Source organism: Phocoena phocoena, chromosome 1 (assembly GCF_963924675.1).
Source record: "Phocoena phocoena chromosome 1, mPhoPho1.1, whole genome shotgun sequence".
NCBI classification, from domain to species: domain Eukaryota; kingdom Metazoa; phylum Chordata; class Mammalia; order Artiodactyla; family Phocoenidae; genus Phocoena; species Phocoena phocoena.
Genome location: NC_089219.1, coordinates 19,701,779 through 19,723,528, shown reverse-complemented (window position 1 = coordinate 19,723,528; position 21,750 = coordinate 19,701,779). Strand labels below are relative to the sequence as shown.

The following is a 21,750-nucleotide window of genomic DNA, read 5'->3' as shown; positions in this document are numbered from 1 at the left end:
ATTCTGACCACTGAATAGTTTTTTAAAAACAACAATATGTTTATATCTCATTTAACATTTGACACAGAAGAGGCCACATTTAAATAAACACATTAAATCTTCAGAGAACTTTAACTGCAGTTTTGCACCTTGGATATGACAGATACTCATATAAGATGCTTCCATAATTTCTTTTGTCATTTATTTTTATTTTTACAAATTATACCATGATAAAACATAATAAAAATTTCTCATATGAAATATTTTTAACATTTTACAAGTTAATCAAATGCATACCACAATAGATTTTGCTGTTGTTGGTGTTGTTTAAATAGGGAGTTCTCATGATTTTAGTATTATACAAATTTAAGTTGAGACTACACTCAGAAAGAAGTTTAGAAAATGGCATTACAAAAGACTGGGAGTGAGCAGTGAAAATAAAAACCAAACCCATGCAGGACTTCTCTGCAGTAATAAATCAGATGTTTTCACTGCCACAAGTCTTCAGTGCGGCCAAACTTAAAAATGAGTCCTCTGTGAATAAAATAAGAAACATCATATGACTAGCTGAGTTTGGTAAAAGAAAGACTGTGTGAGATTTAGAATCGTGGGAAACTAACAATAAAGAATAATTGATGAGTTGTATGGGAAAAACCCATGGGATGTATCAGAACAGAAACTGATCATTCTAAGGTAGTAAATTCTTTCACTGTGCTCAGCTGTGCTATTTACCACTAGCTTCCCTGCATCCTTAACTTCTAAGTTTGGAGACATATGTCCCTCCTAAAAAGTTAACCAATGTTTAGCATGTAACCATTATATGTCTGATTTTATCTAGTTCATTCAACAAGCCTTTTTTTCTTTTAACATCTTTATTGGAGTATAATTGCTTTACAATGGTGTGTTAGTTTCTGCTTTATAAAGAAGTGAATCAGCTATACATATACATATATCCCCATATCTCCTCCCTCTTGTGTGTCCCTCCCACCCTCCCTATCCCACCCCTCTAGGTCATCACAAAGCACCGAGCTGATCTCCCTGTGCTATGTGGTTGCTTCCCACTAGCTAGCTACTTCACATTTGGTAGTGTATATATGTCCATGCCACTCTCTCACTTTGTCCCAGCTTACCCTTCCCCCTCTCCGGATCCTCAAGTCCATTCTCTACATCTGAGTCTTTATTCCTGTCCTGCCCCTAGGTTCTTCAGAACCATTTTTTTTTTTTTAGATTCCATATATATATGTGTGTTAGCATATGGTATTTGTCTTTCTCTTTCTGACTTACTTCACTTTGTATGACAGTCTCTAGGTCCATCCACCTCACTACAAATAACTCAATTTCGTTTCATTTTATGGCTGAGTAATATTCCATTGTAATATGTGCCATATCTTCTTTATCCATTCATCTGTTGATGGACACTTAGGTTGCTTCCATGTCCCGGCTATTGCAAATAGTTCTGCAATGAACATTACTGTACATGTATCTTTTTGAATTAGGGTTTCTCAGGGTATATGCCCAGTAGTGGGATTGCTGGGTCATATGGTAGTTCTATTTTTAGTTTTTTAAGGAACCTCCATACTGTTCTCCATAGTGGCTGTATCAATTTACATTCCCACCAACAGTGCAAGAGGGTTCCCTTTTCTCCACACCCTCTCCAGCATTTATTGTTTCTAGAGTTTTTGATGATGGCCATTCTGACTGGTGTGAGGTGATACCGCATTGTAGTTTTGATTTGCATTTCTCTATTAGTCATGTTCAGCATCCTTTCATGTGTTTATTGACAGTCTGTATATCTTCTATGGAGAAATATTATTTTGAGAATTTTTGCATCTATGTTCATCAATGATATTGGCCTGTAGTTTTCTTTCTTTGTGACATCTTTGTCTGGTTTTGGTATCAGGGTGATAGTGGCCTCATAAAATGAGTTTGGGAGTGTTCCTCCCTCTGCTATATTTTGGAAGAGTTTGAGAAGAATGGATAGGTGTAAGCTTTTCTCTAAATGTTTGATAGAATTCGCCTGTGAAGCCATTTGGTCCTGGGCTTTTGTTTGTTGGAAGATTTTAAATCACAATTTCAATTTTAGCATTTGTGATTGGTCTGTTTATATTTTCTATTTCTTCCTGGTTCAGTATCGGAAGGTTGTGCTTTTCTAAGAATTTGTCCATTTCTTCCAGGTTGTCCATTTTATTGGCATGGAGTTGCTTGTAGTAATCGCTCATGATCCTGTGTATTTCTGCAGTGTCAGTTGTTACTTCTCCTTTTTCATTTCTAATTCTATTGATTTGTCTTCTCCCTTTTCTTCTTGATGAGTCTGGCTAATGGTTTATCAATTTTGTGTATCTTCTCAAAGAACCAGCTTTTAGTTCCATTGATCTTTGCTATTGTTTCCTTCATTTCTTTTTCATTTATTTCTGATCTGATCTTTATGATTTCTTTCATTCTGCTAACTTTGGGGGTTTTTTGTTCTTCTTTCTCTAATTGCTTTAGGTGTAAGGTTAGGTTGTTTAATTGAGATGTTTCTTGTTTCTTGAGGTAGGGTTGTGTTGCTATAAACTTCCCTCTTAGAACTGCCTTTGCTGCATCCCACAGGTTTTGGGTTGTCATGTTTTTCTGTTTGTTTGTTTTTTTTGCGGTACGTGGGCCTCTCACTGTTGTGGCCTCTCCTGCTGCGGAGCACAGGCTCCGGACGCGCAGGCTCAGCGGCCATGACTCACGGGCCCAGCCGCTCCACGGCATGTGGGATCTTCCCAGACCGGGGCACGAACCCATGTCCCCTGCATCCGCAGGTGGACTCTCAACCACTGTGCCACCAGGGAAGCCCGGGTTGTCATGTTTTCATTGTCATTTGTCTCTAAGTATTTTTTGATTTCCTCTTTGATTTCTTCAGTGATCTTTTGGTTATTTAGTAGTGTACTGCTTACACTCCATGTGTTTGTATTTTTTATAGATTTTTTTCCTGTAATTGATATCTAGTCTCATGGCGTTGTGGTCAGAAAAGATACTTGATACAATTTCAATCTTCTTAAATTTACCAAGGCTTGATTTGTGACCCAAGATATGGTCTATCCTGGAGAATGTTCCATGAGCACTTGAGAAAAGTGTATTCTGTTGTTCTTGGATGTAATGTCCTATAAATATCAATTAAATCCATCTTGTTTAAAGTATCATTTAAATCTTGTGTTTCCTTATTTATTTTCATTTTGGATGATCTGTCCATTGGTGAAAGTGGGGTGTTAAAGTCCCCTAGGTAATGAACGTGTTACCGTCGATTAGGTAATGAATGTGTTACCATCGATTTCCCCTTTTATGGCTGTTAGCATTTGCCTTACGTATTGACGTGCTCCTATGTCGGGTGCATAAATATTTACAATCGTTACATCTTCTTCTTGGATTGATCCCTTGGTCATTATGTAGTGTCCTTCTTTGTCTTTTGTAATTGTCTTTAAAGTCTATTTTGTCTGGTATGAGAATTGCTACTCCAGCTTTCTTTTGATTTCCATTTGTATGGAGTATCTTTTTCCATCCCCTCACTTTCAATCTGTATGTGTCCCTAGGTCTTATGTCTGAAGTGGGTCTCTTGTAGACAGCATATATAAGGGTCTTGTTTTCGTTATCCATTCAGCCAGTCTATGTCTTTTGGCTGGAGCTTTTAATCCATTTACATTTAAGGTAGTTATCGATATGTATGTTCCCATTACCATTTTCTTAATTGATTTGGGTTTGTCATTGCAGGTCTTTTCCTTCTCTTGTGTTTCCTGCCTAGCGAAGATCCTTTAGCATTTGTTGTAAAGCTGGTTTGGTGGTGCTGAATTCTCTTAGCTTTTGCTTGTCTGTAAAGGTTTTAATTTCTCCGTCGAATCTGAATGAGATCCTTGCTGGGTAGAGTAATCTTGGTTGTAGTTTTCTCCCTTTCATCACTTTAAATATGTCCTGCCACTCCCTTCTGGCCTGCGGAGTTTCTGCTGAAAGATCAGCTGTTAACCTTATGGGGATTCCCTTGTATGTTATTTGTTGTTTTTCTCTTGCTGCTTTTAGTATTTTTTCTTTGTATTTAATTTTTGATATTTGATTACTATGTGTCAGCATGTTTCTCCTTGGATTTATCCTGTATGGGACTCTCTGTGCTTCCTGGACTTAACTATTTCCTTTCCCATACTAGGGAAGTTTTCAACTATAATCTCTTCAAATATTTTCTCAGTCCCTTTCTTTTTCTCTTCTTCTGGGACCTCCGTAATTTGCATGTTGGTGTGTTTAATGTTGTCCCAGAGGTCTCTGAGACTGTCTTCAATTCTTTTCATTCTTTTTTCTTTATTCTGCTCTGTGGTAGTTATTTCCACTATTTTATCTTCCAGGTCACTTAACCATTCTTCTGCCTCAGTTATTCTATTGATTCCTTCTAGAGAATTTTAAATTTCATTTCTTGTGTTGTTCATCACTGTTTGTTTGCTCTTTAGTTCTTCTAGGTCCTTGTTAAACATTTCTTGTATTTTCTCCATTGTATTTCCAAGATTTTGGATCATCTTTACTATCATTGCTCTGAATACTTTTTCAGGTAGACTAACTATTTCCTCTTCATTTGTTTGGTCTGGTGGGTTTTTACCTTGCTCCTTCATCTGCTGTGTGTTTCTCTGTCTTCTCATTTTGCTTATCTTACTGTGTTTGGGGTCTCCTTTTTGCAGGCTTCAGGTTTGTAGTTCCTGTTGTTTTTGGTCTCTGCCCCCAGTGGCTAAGGTTGGTTCAGTGGGTTGTGTAGGCTTCCTGGTGGAGGGGACTGGTGCCTGTGTTCTGGTGGATGAGGCTAGATCTTGTCTTTCTGGTGGGCAGGACCACGTCCAGCAGTGTGTTTTGGGGTGTCTGTGACCTTATTATGATTTTAGGCAGCCTCTCTGCTAATGGGTGGGTTTGTGTTCCTGTCTTGCTAGTTGTTTGCCATGGAATGTCCAGCACTGTAGCTTGCTGGTCCTTGAGTGGAGCTGGGTCTTAGCGTTGAGATGGAGATCTCTGGGAGAGCTCTCGCCGTTTGATATTATGTGGAGCTGGGAGGTCTCTGGTGGACCAATGTCCTGAACTTGGCTCTCCCACCTCAGAGGCAAAGGCCTGACACCCGGCCGGAGCACCAAGACCCTGTCAGCCACACGGCTGCTGCCATTTTCCCCCGGCCAACAAGCCTTTTTTAAGTCGAGGTGCTAGGTGCTAGAAGCTAGGGCTAAAGAAGTAAAGATACAGTCCCTGCTTTCAAGTTGCTCATGTTCTTGATGACACAATGTGGTAGTATAGGGGGTGGGGGTGGGGAGACACATATATATCACATGTTAAGGGAGCAGAGAACATATGGGAATTTATTTTGCCTGAATGTGTTAGAAAAGGATTTACAGAGGAGGTAATATTAGATAAGTTTTGAAGGATAAGCAGGAGTTTGAATGGGAGGTTGGGAGGAACAGGAGCTAGTGGGATGATGAAGGAAGATGTTTCAGGGAGAGGAAAAGGAAAAGTAGGTCACAGGGCAAAGAGGAATAAAAGACCATGGGGCCTCAGGACAAGCCCAGGAGATGGATGTGTCAGGACATGCCCTCACAGAGCTTACACTCTAGGTTTTAGTTTGGGAAGTATCTATAGTTGTCTTCAAGGCTTCAGTTTAAGAGGGCAGAGTGGAATTATATGCATATGTATACACACACACATATATATATCTCAATATAAATATCTGTGGTGTAGTAAAGCAGCGGAGAGTCCAATATGGCGAGTATAGTTCAAGAATCAAGGAGGATGAGGAACGGCAGTGGCCGGATTTGGTAAGCCAACTGACCAGGGTGGCAAATTGCCCACAGGGGCCTTCGGTGCCTTAGATGAGTCAAGGGGGCAGGCACCAGCCTGTGATCTACTAAAGGGGCAGCTGGTACTCGGGCCCAGGCAATGCATGAGATGGGACTATGCAGAGATGCATCCCCCATTAAAAGAAACAACTTTAGCTCCAGCGGATTGTTGCTGAGCAGGGCCCAGGGTTGTCAGATCCTCTAGTTTTTCAAGAAAGGCCCCAAATTCCGATTTTTGATGAAATCTCTTGATATTTAAATGTCAGCTCAAAAAAAAAAAATACTGTATAGGCTAAATAAAACAGAATTGTGGGCAGAATTTGGTTGGACGGTCATTAGTGGTGACCTCTTCTGTAGACAGCTCCGAGTTTTGAAAAATTTTAAAACAGGAAATGACAGGCTTAGAGCTTTGTTTTAGAAGGAAACCTGACAGAGGAAAACTGGATCCAACAGAGGTATCAGTCAAGGATGTGAAGTGCTCAGGAAGGGATGAGGACGACCAAACATAACAATGGAAATAGACAAAAAGAGAACAGGTTTAAGACAATTCAGAAGCAGACTCATCATCAGGGCTTGGACGTGGGCAGTTAAGTGCAAGGGAGAAATGAAGAGAGGAGTGGATGCTTCAATGACATCTGCTGGTTTTCATATCTGTTTTCCAATCTCCAGTGTATACTCAAGGTTAAACCCTCCATCAAAATGGTTGATTTAAAACAGGTTTCATAGGGAATTCCCTGGCGCTCCAGTGGTTAGGACTCTGTGCTACCACTGCAGGGGGCCCAGGTTCGATCCCTGATGGGGGAACTAAGATCCCGCAAGCCTAGCAGCACGGCCAAAAATTTTAAAAAAACAGGTTTCATAGGCCTTTATGAAGGTAAACACCTGAGTGTTTTTTGATGAAAACAAAAATGCAACCAGGAAAAAAAAAAAAAAAAAGTGCAACCAGAAAGTCATCTATACCCTCTCTCGGAAGTATATGAATTTCTCTTTATAAAGAATTTCATAAACCTCCAAAAAGTGATTTGATCTCTACTCTTCTAGGTAATATCAAACCTACTGCTACAAAAAAAGAAAAACCAAAGTTGGGTATTAGGGACCCTACTCTCCAGAGAACTTAAAAGAGATGTGGTAACTTCAGCACACTAGTCACCAGATGTAAACTATAATCTCAATAGTTTCTTGGGCAAGAGCCAGTCCCTCCTACATTGTCAGATGGTCACCTTTGATACTGACATCTGTTTCTGAAACAGTAATTTCTAAGTGTTGCTGAGAACTGTTCTGTTATAAATCAAAATGGTAGGCAATCTGCTACAACTATTCTAACAATGGTGTCTATTAGTTGAATTTAATTTCGATTTGCTTACAGTATTTTCACAAAACCAAGTTAGTTTTTAGACTTAATAGATAGAATAGTAATAAATGGGAAATTAACCAAACTCATTGCATAGAAAAGTAATTTATTATAACTAATTTGAGACAATGACAAGTCATTGATCGGTTTCCAAGGTTTTGTGAAATGTGCTAACTACCATATGAACTTAACGTGTTTTTTCCCTCATTGGAAAAGATAAAAGTTTCCCACAAATCTTCTCTCAATCCTCTGGTTCCTCCCTGCTGTGACAGAGTAACTTCTCTGCCAAAAACAGCATCTCAAAGTGGAACTTACTTTATCCTCTACCTCTGCCAGAGAAAATAATGATTAAAATAAAGAAGGCTGTTGTTTGCCCTTCCTTGGCTGGTTCTCATAAATCCCCTCCCTACCACGCCATCCTGAAGCTTTTCTAACCCCTGCCTCTGACCCTGTTACACTGCCTTCCTTTGGCTGAAGTTGTGGGGCACTGAATTCCCCCGAGCACCTCTAACCCTGTGGAGATACTGGAGTAGTGAGCTCAGGGTGCCTGGTCCTTCTTTAAAGATGCCCAAGCCTCAGCATTGCAGCTTGAAAGGAAAAGAAATCATAAATATCAACACTGTCCCTCTCATAAACACATGCTACATTACCCTATAAAATAACAAACTTACCTATATTTACCAAATTTGCATAACCTGCGGAGTGAGGTTTGTTCACTTTGTATTTTTCAAGTACAGTGTTATACTAAGCAACTGGTTGAAGATTCAGCAAAAGGAGAAAATGTCAATTAAATTCATTCCAAATTTCAAATTTCACCCTCATAGTACCTGGAGACTGAACTTTGAAGTCAGATAGCCTGAATTCTAGCCACATGATCTCAAACATGAGCTCTGTGCCTGTTTCTCACATATAAAATGGTGATAATAACGGAGCCACCTTCCGAGTTGTGTTGGGGATTAACTGAGAGCACACATGTAACACTAAGACGGTGCCTTGCCCATAAAAAGTGCTCAATAAACTTTGGTCATTATTATTTTCTGCACAAAAATCAATGGGCTTTTTTTTTTTTTTTTTTTTTGCAGTACGTGAGCCTCTCACTGTCACGGCCTCTCCCGTTGCGGAGCACAGGCTCCGGACGCGCAGGCTCAGTGGCCATGGCTCACGGGCCCAGCCGCTCCGCGGCATGCGGGATATTCCCGGACTGGGGCACGAAGCTGTGTCCCCTGCATCGGCAGGCAGACTCCCAACCACTGCGCCACCAGGGAAGCCCTGGCCTAACATTTTTAAAAAACCCTTTGGGTTTTTTCCACTAGCTTCAAGATGCAAGGTATGACCCAAAGTGGCTGTGGATCTTGCCACATGTAAGTTCACATTTTTCTTATTTCTAAACTGATTTTATAAAATTGCAAAAATGCTTTGTGGTAGAACGGGAAAAGTGTGAATACCAACTGCGGACTATTATTAAAGGGCAACTGCTAGCATTTCATGAGTGGTTCAAGTAGATATGGGGCATCTATTTCCTTTTAGGAGGTGGGTGGGAAGGGAGAGGGAAGGAGAAGTCCTAGAATAGACTGTCCTAGAATATACAGCATATAAAGAAGATACAGAATATAAAGATTTTTTTTAAAACCTTTTTTGTATTAAGGACATCTTTGAAAATCTGATGAAAGCCACAGACTCTCTTCCCAGAAACAAGCAGAAAAACCAATGTCTTGCATACCTGGTGGTTTCCAATCTTTAGAAGCCTACCCATGGAAAGGAAGTTAAGAACTCCTGATACACAGGATAAAGAGAAGTTTTTGTTGTTGTTGTTGTTTTGTGGGGGAGGGGTTGAGTGGGAGGCCAGGGATAGGGGAAAGAGCAGGCCCTAAGTGTCCAGGAAAGAATGAACATTAGAAAAGATTAGTGATAAAAGTATTAAGGTCTTAGCAATCTTTTAATTTGCCATTGCATCAGAAGGATAAAAAAATGTCAGGGCTTTTCCTCTACCCCTCAACTGTCACAAATTCTCATGACACCAAGGATAGTAAGAACCATAAAATGCATTCAGAAACAAAATTTTAAGAAGAAATGATTTTAAGCAGGCTTTCATTAAAAGCAACTGTTAGAGATACAGATTTTAAATGAACAGCGCCAGTGTTATGTAACTAAATCTACACAAATCACAGTTCTTCGTTAAAGGGGAGGTGGTGGCAATTTTAAAAATCGATGTATGTTCCCAAGGTGGGCAGCAAGCCAACCCATGTAGTAAAAATATCTTTCTCAGTCTCATTCTTCGTATTTTATGACACTAACATGGGGAAGGGGCATTAGACGGGGAAATTAAGCAACTAAATATAGTAAATGACATAAAATAAACCATAATTTAAAAAAAAGATAGGATGAAGAATGCAAAACAAACTTACCCAAAAAAGATGAAGGCATTTTGGAAAAATACAGCAATTCCAGGGTATACTATGGCTTTTTCTGTAAAAGTAATTGTAATATTTAGAGGTTTATGATCTCAACACATTGTTTCTGATAAACTGGTGAATATGTTTTCCTGCCTAACATAATTGATTTTTCTGGTAACTATGGTTGGTGTGGGCATTAAATGACATAATACATACAACAGAGTGTAGCGCTGGTAGCCTCCTGCATTTATTTCACAAATACTGAGTACATATTACGTGCCAGCACTGTTCAACGTGCTTGAGGATACTGCAGTACATAAAACAGGCAAAGTGTTTGCCTTCACGGAGCTAGAGAATACCAAGAATAAATAAGGAGAAAAAGCAGGAAAGGTATAGGAAATGTAGTGAATGATGATATTTTCTACAGGTGGCCAGAAAAACCACATGAGAAGGTGACACTGGCATAAGGACCCAAAGAAGGAAGTGGGGGCAGGAGCCATGCAGAAGCAGCAGAACAACAAGTACAAACGCCCTGGGGTGGGAGTGGTCTGGTACATCAGAGGAATGGTCACGTGGGCCAACGAGAGAAAAGCAGGAGACAGATCAGAGAAGTACGAGGGGCAGGCTGGGAGGTGCAGATCCTCTAGAGCCTTGCAGTAATGGTGAGGACTTCGATTTTCACTCTGGGTGAGAGGAAAAGCCATTGGAGGGTTTTGAGCAGAAAAGTGACCTGAGCTGACACATTTCAATAGGATCCTGCTGGTTGCTGTGCTGACAGTAGACTAAAGGGAGGAAGGGGAGAAACAGAAACCAGTGAGGCATCTATTTTAAGAAATCAGGCCACAGACTATAATGGATTGAACCAGGGTGGGAGCCATGGAGAAGGTAAAAAGTGGTCAGATGCAAGACCACTTTTTTTAATAGCAGAATCAACAGGATTTGCTGATGGACTGGGGTGTGTGGGATGTGAGAGAAAGAGGTGTCATCCTTGACAGGCCTTAACCACCCAGGTTTTGGGCTTAAACACCTGGATGGAGAAAGCAGCCCCTAACTAAGATGGGCAAGACTGCCAGAGGACCATTTTGTCCCCATTTTATCCTCGACTGATTGAAATTCTCATAAATTTCTACTATTGGAACTGTTAATCATCACTGCCTAATTGACAAACTGAGGCATGATGAATAGGTGAATAGCAACTTTTTCTCATAATAGTTTTAAATTAATCTGATTACCATAGCCACTGGTTTGTACAGGCCTTCTCTACTAGAAGGCCACATTAAACAACTATTGACACTAGAATGACTCATAAAGATCCTATATAAAGGCAACTTTATAAAATTCCAGATCTGCTGCTAATAATTCTCAAAGCATAACCTGGCTTCAGAAGCCTTTAGGAAAATAACTTAAAAGTCTATGAGATGAACACATTCCTACAAAAAGGGGCTCTGTATTAATAGCTGTATCTAGGAAAGAAGAATTATCAGTAATTTTAGTTTCCTCTTTGAGCTCTTTTTTTTTTTTTTTTTTTTTGGTGGTACGCAGGCCTCTCACCGCTGCGGCCTCTCCCGCTGCGGAACACAGGCCCCGGACGCACAGGCTCAGCGGCCACGGCCCACAGGCCCAGCCGCTCCGTGGCATGTGGGATCCTCCCAGACCGGGGCACGAACCTGCATCCCCTGCATCGGCAGGTGGACTCTCAACCACTGCACCACCAGGGAAGCCCTGAGCTCTTTTATATTCTCAATTTTCTACAATGAGAAAGAATTATGCACTTCACATGATAAAAAAGTAACATTTTTGTTTCTAAAATATGATGGTGATAGATTTTATAGCAGCAAGAAGACTACTTATGATATCATGTTAAATGCAAAAGGCTAGGTTCAAAATTATATTTATACTATGATTATAACTACTTAAAAAACGCAAGATACCAAAGGAAATATACCAAAATATTTAAAAGTAGAAAGATTATTATAGTTTTTTTCTTTCTTTTCTACATTTTTAGTAACATGGTTTTATAATAAATTATATAAATAAAAAAAACATAAATATTTAAAATTGCCTATCATTCCTATCTATAAGATTAAAACAATTTTAATAAAAAATCAGGAAACCAATGATTTCAATCCAAGAATTACATTTTATTCAAAGAAATAAAATGTTAAAATATGAGCTAGCTTAGATCTCTGCTGGTCTAGTTTGGCAAATCATTAATATTATATTTTTACTATGATAAGCATCGTCAATTTTACCCAGAACATTAAATGGATTTCATGTTTTTCTGGGGTCCCTCAAGGCAAAATTTCAGCCAGGGACCCAAAAGCAGGTCTTTTCCTAGCTTGCCTTAAACTGGCCTTATATAGCAGATACGCCTTAAATGTTAATTTGCTTTTCTGTCTAAAAGAAGATGCTATCATATTATCAGGGAGCTTTAGCTCAATAAATTTCAATTCTAGGATGTTAGAGCTTTGCCTGGATATTACTCAGCAAGTCAAAACTTGCCAAATAGCTGGACAACATATGTGTTCTGCTTTTGAGGTTTCTGGAAGCCAAAGAGAAACAAGGTATAGAGCTGTGTCCCATTCCTTCCAGGCTCTAGATTAGAAAATACAGAAGAAAGGCACACTAAAAACATAGCAAACAAACAAAACAAATACAGATAGGGGGAGGAAAGTTCCCAGGCACAAATGCCTTGTTAGTATGAAAAAAGCTTTATTCTAAAAAAAACCAACTTTAACACAAAATTTCAGTATTCCATTGAAGTAAAATAAAAACTGCGTTTTGTCTTACCTTTAGCAACATACCCTCCAAAAAGAATCCACATAGATGCGATCAGAGAGCCAAAGGCCAACATGAAACCAATGAACAGCCAAATGCGAGCACCTTAAGGAAAATAATATTTTACCAGAATTGTTTCTCAAATGGCAGCAGTCAGTTCAATTAACTTTTCAAAGAGAAGACAAAAACCCAAAGAAAAAAAATGTGTAGTTGCCATTAAAGTCTAAAGCAAGAACAGTGAAAAATGTGCTGAGTATCATCAGTGTGGACGTTGGCTCTTTTCCTGTTGGTTGGTTGGTCTGTATATTCTAAGTGCCTGTGCTTACTTTCCCCAGCTATGACACTGAGAAAAACTTTACTCTCCCTCCCTATATAAATCTCATGAAATATGTTTCACCATATTTAGAAGCTCATTCTCCAAGTAGTTTTAGAAATTGTGCTCCAAAGTTTAAAGCCCTCTAAGAGAACTTTCAAACAATAACATAGGTATACTTAACAAAAAATTCATATACAGTGATATGTGAACCTAAACACTACCGTATTTCCCTTTTAGGCAAGTCAGGCAGCAAAGCAAATTCAAATTTAGTGTGGCTGGCACTTAGGACTAAGCTGCATTAAAATTATGTTAACAGAGAAAGACAACCAACTTATAAATCACATCATACAATATTTCTGAAGATTTGATATGAAATAAATGGAGTCATTGGATGGCCTAAAATGAATTCTGAGATGAGTTTGTTTAATTAGCACAAATACATTTTAATAAAAACACTGCCCTGCTCAATAAAGCACAGCAAATAGAATGTTATAAATTTCTGATTTCATACCCAAAACATAAAATAGTTCTGAAATAATAAGCTGTTACTCATAGATGAGATACTAAAACAAATACAACTAGCTCTGGACCCCCCAAAGCTGTGCTAGCTAACAAATTTTATTTATGGACGTGATTGCCATACTCTATCTAGTCTTAGCTCAAGCTATTATTGGCTTATTATTACCAACACTAACTGCTAACGTCCATCTCTTTGTTTAGAGTTTACAAGGTTGCGGTACGCTGGTATTTCTGTATCTTTTCTACTTAAGTTGATCTACAAAGAGAGTGAACCAAAGGAGAGTCTGAAAGCATAGACCAGAGCTGACTACTGCAGTTTCTCCTGTTTCATTAGGGAAAGAAAAAAGAGTCACCTGAAATTTGCCTAGATCCAGGTTCATTTTTGTATGGATATAATATTTTACCATTTAAACTGCTCAATAAATATCTGTCCCCTCAAATCTCTGACTAAATTGTACCCTATAGGAAGCTGTGCTACACGTATCCTGTATTCTGCCTACCTTGGGTACATGGCCATGGGGTTCAGGGGATATGAATTCCTTAGTTGAGCAGGGCAGGCCTGGGTGAATCTAAGCACTAAAATTCTATTATTCTATTCAGTTTTGCAAGATTAAAAGAGTTGCACAACAAAAATGAATGCACCTACTACTGAACTGTATACTTAAAAATAGTTAAGATGGTAAATTTTATGTTGTGTATTTTAAAACACACCAAAAAACTATGACTCTAAGCTATTTCAAAATGCTAATTCAATCAAGTAAGGTTGGCAAAAAAGGGAAGAAAATAATTTATACGGTATAGCTTCTTAAAACATAATAATAATAATTAATTAATTTGGCTGCGCTGGGTCTTAGTTGCGGCACGCGGAATCTGCATTGCTGTGTGTGGGATCTTTGTTGCAACGTGCGGGATCTTTAGTTGCGGCATGTGGGCTCTAGTTCCCTGACCAGGGATCCAACCCAGGCCCCCTGCATTGGGAGCGCCAAGTCTTAACCACTAGACCATCAGGGAAGTCCCGGTACAGCCTCAAGTAGCAGAAATTCTATTTTGCCCATGTATTCTTTATTATACACTGTTCTTTACTGTACTCTGTATACGTTTATATCCACATATTATTGCACAGGGTTATATATTCAAAACTGTGCGTATATTTAAAAATACTATTCGGCAATCTTTGATCAAATGCGACTTTTACCTTAGGCCTTGGAACCTATGACCTCTCCTTGGAACCTATAACCTATCTCTGATCTGAAGGAGGCAGACAAGTGGCCCTCCCATGCATAATTCTCATTTTAAGGGTGTATAGTAAGATGTTGTTTGCACCTATTTACCTGTTTGACCCAGGCAACCTTCACTGTAACTATCACCTCGCACTTGTCCATTCGATACTGCATTAATCCTGTGTGAATACAATAAAACCAAGAGATCAGGGTCTCTGACTCTTAACAGGAAATTATCCATGACATCAAATTACCAGGTACAATAAGCTAGAGTTCTGCAAATTTAAGGTAAGTCTTCATAAGTCTTGAGTAATGGGTTTATACACCTTAGGCAAATCCCCTCAACCAGGTATCCTGTAAAGCAGTGGCCATAGTCCCCAGACCAGCAGAATCAGCATCACCTGGGAATTCTTTGGAAAGAAAATTCCCCGGCTCCACCCCAAATTTACTGAAGCAGAAACTCTGGGTATGGGCCCCAGCAATCTGAATTTTAACAAATCCTTCAGGTGATTCTGATGCTTGTTAAAATTTGAGAGTGAAATTCTCAAAATTATATCTTGCTAAGATTGGAAGGATCTTTAGCTTGGTCCTATCTAGTTTTCCATTTGTACACATCAGACATACTCAACATGAAGAGGTGCAAGTGGTAAAATCTTGTTTTCTCAATCCCTGTTACACGTTCCAGACATAAGAAGTCTTTTGCTGACTTTCACAGAATACTAAATTGAGATAGCCTTGCTTTCTTTAGAAGTATCCTCTGAAAATTTTAAAATATCATGGGAAACTGTTCACAAGACATCAAGTTAAGAAGTTAGAAAACTATATATGTGTGTATGTGTGTGTATATCTCCATTTAACTGTGTATGTATGAGTGTCTACTGCTAGAAAGACACAGGGGCTGTGTCTATCTTATTTCTCACTGTTAGTCTCAGTGCCTAGCACAGGGATTGGCACATAGTAGGTGCTGAATACGTGAACCCTAATTTTTTCACAACAACACAAAGTCTTAATTTATTCATTCAAATCTAAGTTTTAAAAAGAATGATCAAAATACTCTTAATTATTTTCAGTGATCTCTCGTAAGTTATTTGGTACATAAAACAAATACATTTTAAAACAAGTTTCATATTTTTAAACAACGCAGATGTTCTTGGGCTAGTGGCTAGTGGCTCTGCTTTTTCCTTGCTGAGCCACGTGAATACACTTCACAGCTCTCTGTGGGACAGTCATGACCCTGCCTCGTCAGTCTTCACCACTAGGCACATCCTCGAATGAACCACCTCTTTTTGTTCTCTGGTATTACCGGTTTTATACCTATCTCAAACTTATAGAAAAGTCCCAAGTATAGTTCAAATAAATCTGTTTTCCTGAAACATTTGAAACTTGCCAACACGATGACCCATAACCCCAGAAATCTGTATGTATTTCGTATAAATGAGACAGTTCTACCGAACAATACAACCATCAAGATCGGGAAATTAACAATGATCCATTCCCATTAGCTAACCATCACACCTCATCCAAGTTCCCCGGTTGTCCCAATAATGCTCTAAATAGTAAAAGGATCCGGTCCAGAACCATGAGGGACATTTTGTTCTCCTGTCTCTTTAGTCTCCTCAGTCTGGACAGTTCCGCAGTCTTCTCTGGCTTTTATGACCTTGACCCTTTACTCCAGCCATGCTGGTCCCCTTGCCATACAGCCTTTGTGCTTGCTCTTCCGTCTGTCTGGAATGATGCTCTCCTACGTATCTCCATGATCGGGTCCTTCACTTCTTCAAATCTGTACTTAAAAATCACCTTCCAATAAGGCCTTCCTTGACTCTATTTAAAATTTCTGCACCCTCTGCTGACATCTCATATCCCCACCTCTGCTTTTTCTCTCTAGCACTTATCATTATCTTACATGCTATATATTTAATTTATTTCTCTTTAGTTACAATCTGCCTCACTCATTAAGGTATAAATTCCATAAAGACATGGATTTTCCTGTTTTATATACTGTATTTACTGTACCTAGAGCAGAGCCTGGGAATATAAAAGCTTAATAAATATTTGTTGGAGGAATGAATAAACAAACTCTTAGACAAAGTATATGGTTTCTGACGTGAAAGTAAAGTTATAAACACTGACAGCCTAGAAATAAAAGGATAGCTGAGAGACGCTGGGAGACAGAAGTGGGAGAGGAGAGGTGGAAGGAAGAAAAGAAGCCTCCTGCTTTTCTTCAACAGTCCTTCTCTATGATTTGACTTTTGTTGTTGTTGTTGTTGCGGTACGTGGGCCTCTCACTGTTGTGGCCTCTCCCGTTGCGGAGCACAGGCTCCAGACACGCAGGCTCAGCGGCCATGGCTCACGGGCCCAGCCACTCCGCGGCATGTGGGATCTTCCCGGACCGGGGCACGAACCCGTGTCCCCTGCATCAGCAGGCGGACTCTCAACCACTGCGCCACCAGGGAAGCCCTATGATTTGACTTTTAAACCATGTCCCATATGTTAATTTGGTTAGCACTTAAAAAATTTAACTCTACTCAACTGTATGTAAAACATTTTTCTTTTGTGACAATCTGTAAGTCATGTCACTAACAATGACACTTACATTAGGAAGGCTATGGTTGCTATAACACCACAGGCATGGTAGGAGTGGTTGAACTCATCCATAGTGGGATAAATGACAGCTGCATCTATGATAATCCACCAGCCTGTAAAAAACTAAAACAAACAAACCACAAAAAGGAGAAATTACAGTTATTTCATATCTTACTGGATAAAAAGCAAGGAATCTTGCTTTCCAGCAAAGAAAGCAAGAAATCAAGCAAAGAATCTAAGTGAACAGATCCTTTCTAATAAAGTCCAAAATTTTCTTAAATGTTCCAGCAGTTTCTTGCATATAATTAGTATATGGCTTAATATGTGACGAAAGATTAGATACCCTAAAGTCCCACAGCAATTATTATTAACACATCTTTTCTAAGTCTACTTTAGTCATTATTTTATGTTGTCATATTAAAGTCTGTAATCTAATTTTGTGAACTAGAAGTTACAATATTTCATGGCAGGAGAAAGGAAAAAAGTGATTCAGACTCCAGCTGACAGGAGGAGTGGCCTGTTGCCGATATATTATAAGCCTCCAGGAAGATATTATTGAAAATGAAAAAAAAGTATTCAAAATAATATAGGGAATAATTATCGTTGATAGAATTTTAGCTAGCCTCTTGGTGTTGTGAAATAAACAATGGCTATGCAGTACTGCTTTCCCTTTTGATGAACTATAGTGCAGTCTACAGATGGTTTCAGAGATTATGCTAAATTCAATTTAAATACCAAATTATAATTTATTTTAATTGCATTTGGTTCTGAACACTATCAAGGGCAAACATATAATGAAAAAACATTAAAACTGCACAAATATTTTTTAATCACCTGAGCAGAAACTTACAATAAGATGATATTAAGCAAATACTGACAAGTAGCTTAGAAGGTTTGGAAAGTAACCCCCTTCTCTATCCCCACTTGCAATCCTGACCTAGTTCGCTCTCAGAATTGCCATCTTCAGGGAATCATTTTAAAATAACTATTTTAGGCTAATCAAATTATTTTTATCAGGTTACAGACAGATCCATACTCCATTAATGACTTTTTTACTAGCTAGTGCAAGTACTCTTTCACTGTTTTTTTTCACCCTTAGCTCAATGTATTCAAGATATTTTCTTCATAGATTAAAATTCAAAGCTTTTCTTTTAAGAGCAGAATTTCTATAGTAGTTTTATATTTTGACATTACTTTGGAAAAATAAAGGATAATTATTTTTCATAGATTATAACTGTCAGAGACTAGGCAAAGAGGACATATTTAGAGTTTTGTTTGTTTAAAATTCACTGTTTAGAGCATATGACAACATTAGAGGACAAAACAAATATCAGATACCTTGAAGGATCTGTAATGTAAATAAGAATTTTATACTCTAAATTACTTCTAAGCAATATATTTTTATGAGTTCTTTCTTTCTATTTTCTAATGAGATTGAGAAGAAAGTTAATGCTGATCATGGAGAAATGCAATCATATCTCTTGAATGGTTTTGACCTGATTGTTTCTTAAACACTTCTTAGTAACTTAATGTACTCATTAAGAGGAAGCATAATCCATGCTATGAGTAAGTGTATAAAATATACTGTCTTACTATACAATTTTTTCATGCAGTTAAAGTAAAATAATCTAATCAAATTTCAAGCCATAATATCAACTCTAGATGGAATAACTAAACCCTCTCATGAATAAAACAAAATATCAACATTTTAAAAAATTCAGTAGCAAAGATAAAATAAATAGCACTTACTTAAAGACATCACACAGAGCTTTAAATACATAAAAACAAACACACCAAAATAATGAAGGCCCAAATTATCAAGGACACTTACTAGGATACCAGCAGCAATGGAAGCAATAGTATTGCGCTTTTCCCCCCAATCAATGCATTCTGAGCATCTCAAGCCTTCTAGAAATCCAGACATTTTTTTCAGGTCACTTGAAAAAACAAACAAACAAACAAAACCAACTAAAGTACTTCAATTGACTTGCTTCTAAGCTGACTTATGTTTCTAGAAAATAATTAACAGTTTAGGAATAATTTAATAAAAGTGAAGCTACAAATACTTTATCTGGCTACATATACTTCAGAATATTTAATTTAGCTTTTGATGAATTTCCACATAACTCTGGAAAACAAAATGTGGACTCATTTAAGTTTCTTTTTTTTTTAACTTAAAAGATGGTTTTGGTATATTTTAAGCAATGTAAACAAAAGCGGGCATCCCAATATTGAAAAAATTTTACACTGATTATTAATTTTAATTCCAAACTAAGTTATTATGTGACTTAGATATTTACAGTCCAGCAGCACTAGCATAGCAGAGACAAGTGATAAAACTTTGGTTCTGAGTTAAAGCATGGACTCAGATGAAAAATATTTCTCTTAACAATTTACACATTTTGTCATAGAACATGTTTCTTCACACTCAGATTAAGAAATTAAACACTGCACCCGCCTCACGTCCCTTCACTTCATTGTTTTTTCCTTCTCCATGTCTGCCTGTTGGCGTCATTTCTATGTAAAGAACACCCACTTCATTTTAGTAAGCTCTATCTCTGACACTAACATGTTTTCCAGCCAAGAGGAAGCACAAAATTGAAGTCAATATTAATTCAGACCATAAATAAAGAAAGAAGAAAGAAAAAAAAAGAAAGGAAGGAAGAAATTAAAGAAAGAAGGAAGGAAGAAAGGAAAGAAAGAAAGAAAATGCACTGCTATATTACCATGGATAAGTTACCATAGACGACAGTTACATAAAACATTCCTTAGAGCTGGGCCAAACAAACCTGGTCTGATACACATCCATAGGATCTCTATTTCAGAATATGAAAAAGCCTGCATTAAGTGTAAATTGATAATAATCAAGCAAACATCCAAACTCCTACAGTGAATCTTAACCTGTCCATGAAGCTACTCTGTAGCCAGCAACCATGGTTGTTCAAAAACATATCCTAAAAAAGAGCAATGAATCCAGTTGGAAACTCCCTTATAAAAACTAAATTTAAAACCGTGATTATACCCAGTGCTAATATGCCTTTAGGACAAGTCCAATTTTGAAAATTCACTCGTTTTATTCTTCCCTGGGAGGAACGGCAAGCCAGTATGTTGTTTTCGGTTCACCCCAATGACGCCGCCCCGAATCTGTTTTTCTTTGGTTTATTACCCGCACAACTCGTGCCCAAACTCCGCCCTCCAGATTCTGGGAATCTGAGGTGTAGAGAGTGGCCTGCGACTGGGAAGATGTGGAAACTAGTTCTAGCTCTTGTGGCTCGGCCATCTCCCTCGCCCAGGGAACCAGCCGGCTTACACTCCTTCCGGGGTGTCAGTTTCTGCAGCTCTAAAGTAGGGGGGCATGCTGAGTTTCAGGGATCCTGTGACGTGTCGGGGAAGGCGCTGTCCGGACTGCGGAGGCGGTCGTCCTCTCCCGCCGCCGGCCGGACACGAGTCAGCAAGAAGTGGTCAGGAAGTGTCCAGCAAGACACAGCCTGAGCCTGCAGCTTCCCAGAGGGTGGACCCAACGACTCAGGCAGCATCAGCCGGGCAGACACTCCTAGGTCCCGGCCTCATCCGGCCTGCGGCAGTTCCTCCCCTTCCCCCACTCCTGCCTGGCACTTACGTCCAGCCCCGCGCGTGCAGTCGGTCCAGAGCCCGGTGTCGCGCCGCGCCGGGCCGCCTCACTTTCCCAGTTCCAGCCAAGAAAACAAAACAGCCACAGGCCGCCGGATACCCGGATTGAGCAGCACCGCCCCAGGAGCTCGGTTGCGCATGCGGAGAAGGGGCGGAAGGAGCGGTGCGGAGAGACTAGGACTCGCTGAGGGAGGGCCAGAGAGAGCCACGCCCACCACGCCGACGTCTCTGCGCATGCTCTGGGCGCCAGCTGTGGGGACTTTCCGTAGAGCTCAGTTCACATGTGTACGTCGGAAGTGATACGTGGGTCCGGCGTTGCAGGGTAGGTGTGGGAAGTTGCTTTCTCCTAAGCTTTCGAAAGAAGGCGTTTGTTGGGGCTCTGTATCCGTCTTCAGTGAGGTGGTAAAGTTTCTATTGCTGGGGTCGCTCACACAGTTACCTCAGGCATGGGTCCTGTGTGGTGCAAAAGGTAGGTCCGGGTTCGCGGCCGGCCCCACAGCACTAATAGAGGTTTTAAAGTCCCGTTTATTTTCTCAGAGCCTGGCCCCGTCCTCGCCGTAGCTTCGCCTGCGTGAGTGGCGGGGTCATTCCCGGGAGGCGGGGACCTCCCGGTTCTGGAAGCGGGCTACTTGGGCGACCCAGAGGGTCCCGGCGCGGTGACCCTCTTCTGAGACTTGACCTTTTTTTCCCGTTTGCATTAAGGTAGGGTTTCTCAGCCTAAGCACTACTGACATTTTGGGCCAGATAATTCTGTTTTTTTGGGGGGGAGCAGTCCTGTGCGCTGTAGGGTGTTTATCTGCATCCCCTTCTTTCCCCCAGTTGTGACAACCAAAAATGTCTCCAGATTACCAGACATCCCCTCCCGGGGAAAATCGTCGGGAGATAGGATTAGGTTTAGGAGATACTCTGGGTTTTGGGGAAGTGACCCTTTTCAGAGCCGGCATCAACGATGTCTTAGCTACGTGAAGGAACTTGTGGCCGGGCTCGCCCGCTCTTCCAGACGCTCTCGTTCCTGTTCCAGCGTCTCGCTGGAGTCGGTCGTGGTCCAGGAGTCAGAGCCCGCACGGGAGAAGGAGCAGGTCACGGTCTCGGTCCGGAAGGCGCCACCAGAGAAAGTACGGGCGCCACTCGCAGTCTTCCTCGCGGAGCGGGTCGCGACCCCGCAAGA

General features: G+C 39.9%; 1 protein-coding gene across 2 annotated transcripts; it reads right to left on the bottom strand.

The window, feature by feature from the left end:
• Nucleotides 1–162: 162 nt before the first annotated feature.
• Nucleotides 163–20,704, bottom strand: TMEM50A (transmembrane protein 50A). Of its 2 annotated transcripts, none has more exons than XM_065879174.1 (7): nt 20,572–20,704; nt 18,784–18,889; nt 16,963–17,075; nt 14,481–14,548; nt 12,327–12,419; nt 9,549–9,609; nt 163–513 (listed from the first exon to the last, which is right to left on the bottom strand). In XM_065879174.1, exons 2-7 carry the CDS (start codon nt 18,874–18,876, stop codon nt 468–470), a joined length of 474 nt encoding a protein of 157 aa, XP_065735246.1. In that variant the 5' UTR covers nt 18,877–18,889; nt 20,572–20,704; the 3' UTR covers nt 163–467. The 2 variants fall into 2 exon arrangements, with proteins under 2 accessions (XP_065735246.1, XP_065735249.1); XM_065879177.1 differs by having other exon boundaries at nt 18,784–18,920; nt 20,572–20,662.
• Between the last annotated feature and the right edge of the window lie 1,046 nt (nt 20,705–21,750).

Excerpts from the sequence above, each read along its gene's own strand:
- TMEM50A (XM_065879174.1), bottom strand. The coding sequence starts at position 18,876 with ATGTCTGGATTTCTAGAAGGCTTGAGATGCTCAGAATGCATTGATTGG. Across the intron at positions 17,076-18,783 it reads CCATTGCTGCTGGTATCCTA|TTTTTTACAGGCTGGTGGAT; the intron begins GTAAGTGTCCTT and ends TGTTTGTTTTAG. Across the intron at positions 14,549-16,962 it reads GCAACCATAGCCTTCCTAAT|GATTAATGCAGTATCGAATG; the intron begins GTAAGTGTCATT and ends GTATTCACACAG.